Source organism: Podarcis erhardii (genome assembly GCF_964252035.2).
Source record: "Podarcis erhardii genome assembly, chromosome: 3".
NCBI lineage: Eukaryota > Metazoa > Chordata > Lepidosauria > Squamata > Lacertidae > Podarcis > Podarcis erhardii.
In genome coordinates, this window is record NC_138507.1 from 8,247,312 (window position 1) to 8,259,278 (window position 11,967).

Here is an 11,967-nt window from a genome sequence, read left to right on the forward strand (position 1 = left end):
GCAAAAAAGACCCTTTTTACTACCTTTCAAATGGACAGACTTTGTCTTTCGTCCACATTTATTTCCACAGGAGAGAAAAAAGTAACCATGTAAAACAGACCTCCATGGAGTTTGCTAGTCATATGCACTATGTGTTCAGGGAGGGTGAGCATGACCAACAAATACCAGAATTGCCTCTTTCTCTTCCCTATTGCTTCTCTAATAGTCCCATGGCTCATCTATGGCTTTCCACCCCCTTTTCAGTCCTCCTCTGTAGCATATTGTTGCCTGGAGCAGCAATAAACACAGCAGCTGCAGAAGATCAGCAAAGCCAGAACGGTGTGGCTCACGACAAGCACCCCAACTGCAAAAACGTACAGGATTTTATCACAGTAATCTTGAGGGTGATGGAAAGGTGGGATGAAATTAGGTAGGTAGACGGAAAACACCCAGTAGTTCCCCAGGATGAACCAGAGGAAGAGGAAGAGGCTGAGGGTGAGGTGTATGTAATATTTGTGAGCATTCTGTCTCCAGGGATACTCGTCGTCGTCGTCATCGTCAATCATAACCGATTTGGTAAGCAGCTGCCTCATCCGGGTGGAGTCAAAGAGCAGAAGACCAACCTAGACATTGCACAAAGGTTTAAAAAAATCCCGGACGGATCATTATATTCCAGATTTGGCTCCTTGGTATCAAACATTTGTTTTCATTTAACAACATTTACCGTATTTTTCGCTCCATAAGGCGCACCTGACCATAAGGCACAACTACTTTTTTTTGGGGGGGGGGAATTCAAGGGAAAAAAATATGCAGCTCTTGGGGGCTTTTGCAGGAGGTGGGGGAAGTGAGAGGTCCTCGCTCTGTCCCTTCCCCCACCTCCCGCAAAAGTCAGGGATAGCCGCGCGAAGCCTCCGCAGAGCAGCGGGATGAAGGCTCCCCGCTGCCCTGAGAAGGCTTCCCGGGCTACCCCAGAGCTGCTTGACCCAAAGAGCAGGTCGGGGAGCAACGAAAAGGCTTGTGGGGCTGGCGGTGGGGAAAGCCGAGCTTCCCTCACCGCCAGCCCTGGGGAACCGGAAAGCTGTGTTCAGCCTTTCCACTGCTCCCCGAGCTTGTGGGGCTGGCGAGGGAAGCCCGCGTCCCCCCTCCCAGCCCCAGGGACCACACATTTGCTCCACAAGACGCACAGACATTTCCCCTTAGGTTTAAAGAGGAAAAAGGTACATCTTGTGGAGCGAAAAATACGGTATATGCTGCTGCTGCTTCGTAGCAACATCTCTAAGTGGTTTACAATAAATGTTCGGCAAAACTGCATACAAAGTAGTACAAGGAAATTTGCATCAAAACGCTGATGGATTTTCATGTGGACTTTTTTTTAAAAAATCACAGACTGATGTGGAAATGTGAGAAAAAATGAGAAACTGAGAGGAAACTGACATTAAAAGATTCACACACACAACTAGTTGTACTGAATAAAATAGTTTAAATAGTAACATTTTTAAAAGGCTACACAGTGTATGATCCTTTCGCAATCCAAAAGTCTCCTCCTGAGTCAAATCCTTATTTCCTTGAAGTTAATTCACTAAGATATAACCATGGTGGTTGGTTTTGTTTTTTGGTATCTTCTATGAATGAAAATAATTCCATACAAACTTCATCACAAATCTCAGAGGAAAATATTGTTCAGTGAACAGCAATACCTTCAAACTGCCAACCACACCACCCACAAGCAGATATAAGGGGATTAGCGGCTGGACTGGACAGTCGTCTAAAAACTTCATTCCTGAGGAACAACAAACAAAGTAAATTATTTCGATCAAGTCTCACGTGCAGAAGCAAAAGGGCAGGTGCACTGATTCACAACCGCAGTGGTGCTACAGCCCTGACACACTTTGCACAACGTGTAATATAACAGGAGAGTTCCAGAGGGTGGCAACACAAGTCCATCCCTTTTCTGCTGTGCCTCCCCATTTGTGGAACACTCTTCCCCTGCTGCATTCACTACATATCTTTAAGCATCAGGCAAAACCTTCACTCTATAACCAGGCCTATGGCCTTTGGATATCTGTGGCCTTTTAGAAGTGGGTGGGAAGTTTACAATGTATTTCTCTTTCCTCTAGGTTGTAAAGGGACCCCTGACCGTTAGGTCCAGTTGTGGACGATTCTGGGGTTGTGGTGCTCATCTCACTTTACTGGCCGAGGGAGCCAGCATGCAGCTTCTGGGTCATGTGGCCAGCATGACTAAGCCGCATCTGGAGAACCAGAGCAGCGCACGTGTAATGGGATAAGGGGTTGCTTGTGCGTAAGCGCTAAAACGCTCCCAGTTTTGTGGTTAGTTTTAAACTCTCTCTAACCGGACAGCCATGAGTGCGTGGCTGCCTTAATCACTGGCAGAATCCGTCAGTGGGCGTTTCCTGAATTTCTTCCAACATAAAAGTTCTTTGACAGAAAGTCTCCTCCTTGATTCTCTGCACGACAGCTTTCTGCGCAGAGTGGGCGTTCCAAGGGGAGGTCCCGAGCTCTCACCACTGGTCTCGCTTGAAGCGTCTCTGCGCCTCACCTCCAACGCTGTCTCCTCCTTCCCTCCTTCTTCAGCGGAAACTCTCCCTCTCCCCCTGCTGGTTCCCTCCTCAGCATCCGAGGGTCTCCCAGCATCCGAGAGCCTCTCCACCACCCTGAGCTCCGATGGCAGTTCCCTGACAGCACGGAAACGCCTTTTACCTTCCCGCTGGAGCAGTACCTATTTATCTACTTGCATTTTGACATGCTTTCGAACTGCTAGGTTGGCAGGAGCAGGGACCGAGCAACGGGAGCTCATCCCATCACAGGGATTCGAACCACCGACCTTCTGATCAGCAAGTCCTAGACTCTGTGGTTTAGACCACAGCGTCACCCGCATCCCATAGGTTGTAGTCTATCTGGAGTTTATTGTCTGGTTGGTTGTAAGTTGCTTTGGGCTGCCCTGGGCAAGATTAAGTGACTAAAAAATAATCATAATATCATTATCATTCCTGCCAAAGTTAGGATTACCAGTGTCCTTCCAGCAGATTCCTGCAATTTCAACAACTGTCTGACATGCAAGGAATTTAGGAGGTGATGGCTCCCCTGACATAGGGGAACAAAGAAAAACCTGCTAATTTCCTACATGAAGCTGGAATCCAATAGTGTTTTTGCACAAGCAAATCAGACTTCTCTTCATGCAACAGAACTCCCCCCCCTTCCCCCCCCCACCAGACCCAAAAACCTGCTCTGGAAGGTGGGAAGCAAAAACCCGCTTGCACAATGTTGGATTTTATCCATATCATTTAACTCATTATCTTCTGGTTGCTATAGTATTTTGTTTTTTATTTTGGCAGTGTACTTACCTGTAAAAGCCATAGACAGTGGTAATGCTAGAAAAGCAAGAAGTCCAAAAATGAAGCAAGCTGTAAGGAAATAAATGACAGGCTATAGCTTGTGATAAAACATCTTCCAAATGCTCTCCATTTTTGTCACTCACATACACATGTAGGTAGACAGTAGGAATGAAGGAGCAATTAGATTCTCCTCTCATTTAAAGGCAAACCTATCTAATTCATACTTTCCAAAACAATATAGGAACTGAAACACAGCCACTTTTCAAAACTCTAAATGTTGCAATAGCAATGTGTAAAAAACACATATACTGGGGTAAAATGTGCCTAAAAATGCATATATTAGGGAAAATACATTACATTTGGGGGAATTGTTTTCAAAAATGTGTTTATTTGGGGAAATTGCATACAAAGAAATGCATATTAGAAATTTGCACTAAAATGCTGACCGTTTCAGAAGGATTATTTTTAATGCAAATTACTGCAACCATGTGGAGAACTGAATTTAAAATTGGAACAATGGGAAACTTTGAGAACCGAAATGGATGGATTCATCCACTGCTATCAGACAGTGATGCAAACTGAGTTGGGACAGGTATTGCTTGGTTGCAGCCTCCCTGCTTGACCTGCAATCAGCATCCTTTGTTGAATCCCTGGAGTGCTCCAGATCTCTTGCCACTATCTCCCTTTCACAGGCAACCTACCATTGCTGGCAATTTTGGAGATGCATCGATGGCATGCTTTCTCGAAGCCTGCAACCATTGCGAATGACAGTCTTCTGCAGACCTTGGGGAAACAAGATGTGTTTGCTTTTAACTTAAAACATTCACACCCACAAATTGCACAAATCAACTAAGAAAGAGTCTCACTATAAAGGCCACTTTTTTCTTTCCTTTCCTTGGTTAGGGCTTCCACGAGCCTTTGGGAGCCTTTGGGAGAAGCCTTCATCCTTTCGCAAGTCAGAGACATTCAGCCACCCAGGGACCAGAAGCTCATTGCAAAACAAAACAAAACAAAACAAAACAAAACAAAACAAAACAAAACAAAACAAAACAAAACAAAACTGAGCTCAAGAGGAAGTCTAAGGCAGGGGGCTTAGGGCATGAGTTTTGATGCTTTTAATGCTATTTAATGCATTGTGTTTGAAACCTCAGACAATTGACATCAGAAAACTGAAGCAGAAAACACCAAAACAGTTGCGAAGAAGAAGAAGAAGAAGAAGAAGAAGAAGAAGAAGAAGAAGAAGAAGAGTAGTTTGGATTTGATATCCCTCTTTATCACTACACGAAGGAGTCTCAAAGCAGCTAACATTCTCCTTTCCCCTCCTCCCTCACAACAAACACTCTGTGGGGTGAGTGGGGCTGAGAGACTTCAGAGAAGTGTGACTAGTCCAAGGTCACCCAGCAGCTGCATGTGGAGGAGCGGGGAAGCGAACCCGGTTCACCAGATTACAAGTCCACTGCTCTTAACCACTACACCACACTGGCCATGAAGGCTGTGTAGTCCAGCGCCCTGAATTTTTGCCCGTTGTGGGGCTCAAACCCACAACCCTGAGGTTAAGAGTCTCATGCTCCTATCAACTGAGCTATCCCAGCAGCCCCTCGCCCTCTGCAGGATGGGGCCAGATTAAAGAGTGAGTTCCCCTCCTTCTGAACAAGCAACATGACCTGGAGTAGAGTCTTTTTAGCAGGGAAACAAACTCCCGGCTACTGGTCCTTCTCTGGCTGCTGTGTTGGGCTAGGCTGATGTTCCTCTTGCTATGCTGTTTTTCTTGGGAGCTACAGGGAGCAACATCCCAGTGATCCTTTTCCTCTTAGCAGATGGTGAGGCCCAGAGTGCACCCACTTTAGCTCTGCAGTCCATAAAATTAGTCAAAAACCAGGGGTAGTCTATATGATGTTATCCAGATGTCCTTGGACTCCAACTTCCATCAGCTCCAGCCAGCATGGCCAATGGTGAGGGATGATGGGAGCTGTAGTCCAGTGACACCATGCTGGCCACCTTTGATGAAGCTGAACAATAATACAGTGGTACCTTGGTTCTCGAACGGCTTGGCTTCCGAACAAAAAGTGCTCCGGTTTGCAAACGTTTTTTGGAAGCTGAACGTCCAGCGTAGCTTCCACGTGACTGCAGGAAGCTCCTGCAGCTAATCAGAAGCTGCACCTTGGTTTTTGAACGGTTTCAGGAGTCGAACGGACTCCCAGAACGGATTAAGTTCAAGAACCAAAGTATCACTGTACAGCACAAAGCAAGGAATCGCCTTACAGAATGAGCCACCAAAGCTAGAAGTTTTGCAACCTTTCCAGGAACAGATAAAAATGTAGGCTCTGCTTCTAGCTGTTCCAGACCTTAGTTGCTGTAAGAATGACATAACGAACAATGCCAGCTGAACTGATTTCACCAGGAGAAAGGAAACCCTGGTATAGCTTGTGAAGATGGTGCAACTGGCCCAACTTGCAAGGGGCAAAATCAGTGATCGGTGACCATTTTATAAGCCTTGCTGGCAGAAAACGAGCAATTCCATCCCACCTGATGAAGAGATTTGTGCAACTCAAAAGCTTGCATATCTTTTACACCAACAAAATCTGATCCTCAAGATATCCAGAATTATTAACCAACCTATTCACCCCCCTTTTTTCATCATTCAAGACTGACAACAGCAGCCACACACTCACTTTCCCCCTCCAACAGCTAATGCCACACTGTTCCTAAAGTTGCTGGCAACCCCACCCTGTTAGGTGCAATTGCTTCCCGGCGCCATTCCCTACTCACCTTACTATTCCAAGCAGAGATCTGGAAAGAAAAAAACTGGAGCCAATATTCCTCAAGAAAAAGTGTGTGGTGTTAAGTGACACACTGGATAAAGCTTATCTTTGCATCCAGGTCTTTGAAGCAGCTAAGGCGTTTCATTCCTTCATTCTGAAGCCCCTTTGGGGGTCACTGGCTGTTTGCGAGCTTCTGCTTCTCTGCATCTCTGCTCCTGCTGTTGTGATGAAAGCTCTTATCCTTTATTCCCTGCACTCCCACGTTCGGTTCCCTCCACAGCCAAGCAACTGCACGCATTCAACTTGCCACCAGAGGACAGTAAAGGAGTCCCGGAACTTTTATGAAAGCAGGTAGTCATAAAGCAGGTAGGTCCTCTGGGTTGTTTCACTGCAATTTTCAGAGTGGTTTAACAGCCAGCCCCTCTTCCCACCCTGGGATTTTAAGGTGGGTCTAAGGAGGTCAGGGGACACGGGTGGTGCTGTGGGTTAAACCACAGAGCCTAGCACTTGCCAATCAGAAGGTCGGTGGTTCAAATCCCCACGACGGGGTGAGCTCCCGTTGCTCGGTCCCAGCTCCTGCCAACCTAGCAGTTCGAAAGCATGTCAAAGTGCAAGTAGATAAATAGGTACCACTCCAGCAGGAAGGTAAACGGCATTTCCATGTACTGCTCTGGTTCGCCAGAAGCGGCTTAGTCATGCTGGCCACATGACCCGGAAGCTGTACGCCGGCTCCCTTGGCCTATAGAGCGAGATGAGCGCCGCAACCCCAGAGTCAGTCATGACTGGACCTAATGGTCAGGGGTTCCTTTACCCTTTTAAGGAGGTCAGGATCTTTTAGACTAAGACTGTGTACACAAGATAGCTTTAAAGCACATTCCCCCCCTCAAATAAGCCTGAACACTCTAGTTTACCCCTCACAGAGTTAAGCAAGCCTTAAACAAATGACAATCGCTCAAAATTGTTTTTTTGGGGGGGAGTGTGCTTTGAATGAAATCTAGACCCTTGTGTTAAATTGCCAGATCATTGGGGCAAGGGGATTTCATCACACAGGCAAAGAAACCTGTGGTTCTCTCATCTATAGCATGATCATTGCCATGTATGATCTGTAGCTATTTCTTATGATACATCTAGTCTTCAAATGGCACTCACGCTCTTCCATGTGGCACATTCGGGTTTGAATGACTGGATTGTTGAGCCAATGGTCAAGCATTTGGGCAGGGGCTAGGCTTTGAACTCCTGATTTTCCCATTCTACCCTCCTGCGACACCCTCCGCCCAGATGGGAGACGTGTGAACAAGCACCCAGCCTTGATGACTAATGCTGATAATGTCAATGTCAATGCTCAAAAAGAGGAGTTAAAGGTCTGATTTCCCCCTTATTACCCAAATCAACATGCCAAATTAATAGCAATTTAGACACACCATGTCTTACAAAGAACCATGAATACATGGAATGGTTTTAAGAAAGAAGAAATGAATAACAAAAGCCTAGGCCAGAGAATCAATCATTGTCATTATGAGGACTGTTCCTGCACATTCAAAGCTTGCTCCAATTATATTTTCAGCTTTTGCAGAATTCTCCTGCAAAAGCATAACATTGTCTGGTGAATTTTATGGAAGGTAACTTCTGAATTACACACACACACACACACACACACACACACACACACTACTATTGGCAACTTCAGAGACTGCCATTGTTTGAGACAAGAAGGTGGTGTTGAGTTGAGTCCAATACCATATTTGCTCTGGTTCCTCTGGTCATGGAGCTGTTCAGGTTCTTCAGATCATTTGGGTACTCACATCATAAATATTCTGACTGTCTATGAATCATGCTGATAGGGCATGATAACAGGGCAAGCTGGCCATTTTTGCCTTCCCATAGCTCACTCCCTTGAATAAGGATAGGGCCTTCTCACTGGTCAGCCCAGCAGTTGTGGAACACCCTTCCTTAGGAATTACAAAAGGCCTCTTCAGAAATACACCCTTCAAGCGTGTCTTGCAGACCCTCCAAGTATCCCTGCTGTGCAGGGACAGTCCCCAATTTACAGAAGCCACCCTAGTTCCTGATTTGATCCCAGAATGTCCCACTTTTCCTTTAAAAGGTAAAGGGACCCCTGATTAGGTCGACTCTGGGGTTGCGGCGCTCATCTCGCTTTACTGGCCGAAGGAGCTGGCGTACAGCTTCCGGGTCATGTGGCCAGCATGACTAAGCCGCTTCTGGCGAACCAGAGCAGTGCACGGAAACGCCGTTTACCTTCCCGCCGGAGTGGTATCTATTTATCTACTTGTACTTTGACGTGCTTTCGAACTGCTAGGTTGGCAGGAGCAGGGGTTGAGGAACGGGAGCTCACCCCGTCACGGGGATTCGAACCGCCAGCCTTCTGATCGGCAAGTCCTAGGCTCTGTGGTTTAACCCACAGCGCCACCGGCATCCCTCACGTTTCCTTAGGACATCCCTATTTTCATCAGAGAGATGTTGGAGGGTACGGAGTTATGTGACTCCTGAGCCAAGGAGGTAAGTACAGTGGTACCTCAGGTTAAGTACTTAATTTGTTCCGGAGGTCCGTACTTAACCTGAAACTGTTCTTAACCTGAAGCACCACTTTAGCTAATGGGGCCTCCTGCTGCTGCCACACCGCCAGAGCACAATTTCTGTTCTCATCCTGAAGCAAAGTTCTTAACCTGAAGCACTATTTCTGTGTTAGCAGAGTCTGTAACCTGAAGTGTATGTAACCTGAAGTGTATGCAACCTGAGGTACCACTGTAACTATAAAAGCTTTAGAAGACATCTGAAGGCAGCCTTGTATAGGGAAGGGTTTTTTTATGTTTAATGTTTTTGTATATGTTGGAATCTGCCCAGAATGGCTGGGGCAACCCAGTTAGATGGGTGGGCTAACAACAACAGCAACAACAAGAGTTGCATAGGATGTCCCTATTTTCATTGGAGAAATGTTGGCAGGGTATGCAAATATTTTAAATAAAGACACAACCCTGGAGAAATCTGTTTGTCAAATGCAGCACTGTGCATCCTCTCCAATGCCAGTATCCTGCAGCCCGGACTGCCACAGCTGATTGGTGCAGAGTGATGACCTTTCAAGTTCCTTTCTGCTCTGATTTTATGACAGCCTTGAAGCAAAGGCCTAGGAACACTGTCAGTCTTGATGTCGTGTAATTGCGCACTCAGTTGTGCAAGTCTTCTCCTTCCACCCCCATAATTTTACTACTATACAAAAGACAGGTGGAGTAGAGAGAAGGTAGAGGCAGGCTGTCGGCATCCCCTCCCCCCAAACAAGATGTATCATTGTATAATCACTATAATTAAGTTGTCTCTGTTCTCTGTTATAACGGTATGACAGTAGGTATTTAATAAGCCAGTTTCCATCAAAAAGCCTCTCTCTCTTTTTTTCAAAATCCCAGCTGCATTGCAGAGAGCTTTAAATAGCACACACTTATTCGGAAGGAACAATTTGTGCCAGGAACCAGAATCCCACCCCAAGCAAGAGGGATGCATAGGCTTCTACCATGGATGCCCCCAGGCCAGGTTGCATCTGCCCAAGCTTGTCAGGGTTGCATGCTGAGTTCACACCATGGTCCCCATCAGTGTTTCAGCATTGCATGATCTGCTGTCCCCAGCCTCTTATTAAGCAACACCACACCAATCAGTACTTGTGCACAACCATTTTCTTGCATGGTCTACGCACTAGAGCCATTAAAAAACAAAACAAAACAGGCATCTGACTGGTCCAGAGGACCACTGAACCTGACAAACAGAAGCCCACTGTAGAGGTGTGGTGGCTGTAGCAGCAGGGTCTATTGAATTAAGAGTCCAAACCCTCACAGGTGCCTTCTCCATGGCTTCTGGAGAACCAGTCCAATGGTGTAGGGAACACACCAGATAGGAGGGCATCAAGAGAAGGCAGGGCCAATATCTGGGGAGGAACCTGCGGCGTTTCACACTGGGACACTCCCTCTTCTGAAAGCCTGGAAGCTCATGTTACGGCGAGCAAAAAGGAACCTTTTGAGGCTCATTGACCAGACAGCCTGAAATTGTGGCCTTGGGCAAGGCTTGAACGCTACAATCAAATTTTGATCTGGGTATCTGTGGATTATGTGTTTGGAGATCAGTGCCGTGTAGGACCACTTAGGTACTTCTTTGAAAACAACCTATTATATTAACGTAACTTTCTTTTTTCAAACAATTGGTAGGTACTGACAGAATTTTGTGGGGCTATGAATTGGTCAGCACATTCTAGAGTGTAATTTCACAATTCTAGACACAGTACTTGCTTAATGCAAACATTTATTTTATAATAAAAAAAACAAACCACACAACACTAAAATGTTTAACAAATCTAGGTACAATTTAGCCAGCCCTGAATTCTGTCAATCATCCACAAATTGCTTTAGGAAACAATGCTCAAATGTGGGCTTTTTCAGTCAACAAGCATCCATCCATTTGGCAATGCTCTCTTGGAAAAGACAAGAACATCAGCTCACCTGTGTTGAGATGGAACACATGTTTTCTTCCAGTAAGTTGTAGGGAAGGTTCAGTGGAATCGGTTCTGATAACAATCATACAATTCTAAGAATCATCCCCTTACTCATAAGAAGGTACTTAGTCAAACATTGGTCAAAACCGAAAAGAAAACTCACTTTCAAAGTTTAGAGAATTTTCTTCACACTGTTCTTCTCTGCATTCCCAGATAATCTCTAGAATGAACTGCCCAGAATTGTTTCCACCTTTGAGTTAGTTTAAGTGGTAACCTGCAAAGAGAAGGTCTGAAAGGTTTCCAGCAAGATACAAGCTGCACAGAGAAGTGGGATAAAGTTAGGAAGGTGGATCAGTTGGGATGTATTCAACACTAAAAAACAGAAACTGAAAGCATCACCTTGTGAAAGCAAATCTGAGAACCCATTACAAGGTTCAGAAATAGAAATATTGTAAAATTACTGAGTGTTAGAAAAATGTTGGAATGAAATCTTATGGCTTTAGTTGAAATGTTATAAGGAGTTAAGCATAAATAAGCATTATAGTATTAATGGAAAATAAGGGTAAAAATAACTTAAGATATTTATATGACAGAAAATAGATGGAAAAGGAATTGCTGAAAATAGATGGAAAGGAATTGCTGAAACAGATGGAAAATAGATGGAAAGGAATTGCTGAAACAATTAATAGAAGTGGAATACAAAAAGGGAGGTGAGAGGAGGTCGATGAAACAAGGGTATGAAAGATAGACTACTGAAATGGTACAATGTATTTTTTTAAATTGTTTTTGTTTTGTTTAGTTTAGGTTAATGTTGTGTTTTGTATTGTTTATATATTGTATTGTATTGTTTTTTCCTTTTCTTGTTGTTGTTTTTCTTTTTTCTTCTTTTTCCTTTTTGTAAGTTTTAAAAGTAATAAATATTATTTTTAAAAAAAGAGAGAACCCATTACAAGGTACAAGCAGGGGTGGAGGAAGGGGGGTGTGCTCCAGCGCCGAGGGCCTTCTGGCGGTTCCCTCGCTGCGAGAAGCCAAGTTACAGGGAACCAGGCAGATGGCCTTCTCGGTAGTGGCACCCACCCTGTGGAACGTCCTCCCATCAGATGTCAAAGAGAAAAGCAACTACGAAAATTTTTGAAGACATCTGAAGGCAGCCCTGTTTAGGGAAGCTTTTAATGTTTAATAAAGGTAAAGGGACCCCTGACCATTAGGTCCAGTCGTGACCGACTCTGGGGTTGCGGCACTCATCTCGCTTTATTGGCCGAGGGAGCCGGCGTACAGCTTCCGGGTCATGTGGCCAGCATGACTAAGCCGCTTCTGGCAAACCAGAGCAGCGCACGGAAATGCCGTTTACCTTCCCGCCGGAGCGGTACCTATTTATCTA

At 45.2% G+C, this 11,967-nt stretch overlaps 1 protein-coding gene across 3 annotated transcripts; it reads right to left on the reverse strand.

Moving 5' to 3' along the window:
• TMEM272 (transmembrane protein 272) lies at window positions 1–10,643 on the reverse strand. 3 transcript variants are annotated; one of them, XM_081855763.1, is made up of 7 exons: window positions 10,594–10,643; window positions 7,516–7,674; window positions 6,102–6,430; window positions 4,034–4,115; window positions 3,342–3,401; window positions 1,677–1,759; window positions 1–602 (listed from the first exon to the last, which is right to left on the reverse strand). In XM_081855763.1, exons 4-7 carry the CDS (start codon window positions 4,089–4,091, stop codon window positions 240–242), a joined length of 564 nt encoding a protein of 187 aa, XP_081711889.1. In that variant the 5' UTR covers window positions 4,092–4,115; window positions 6,102–6,430; window positions 7,516–7,674; window positions 10,594–10,643; the 3' UTR covers window positions 1–239. The 3 variants fall into 3 exon arrangements, with proteins under 3 accessions (XP_081711889.1, XP_081711888.1, XP_081711890.1); XM_081855762.1 differs by lacking the exons at window positions 7,516–7,674; window positions 10,594–10,643 and having other exon boundaries at window positions 6,102–6,544; XM_081855764.1 differs by lacking the exons at window positions 1,677–1,759; window positions 6,102–6,430; window positions 7,516–7,674; window positions 10,594–10,643 and having other exon boundaries at window positions 4,034–4,073.
• Between the last annotated feature and the right edge of the window lie 1,324 nt (window positions 10,644–11,967).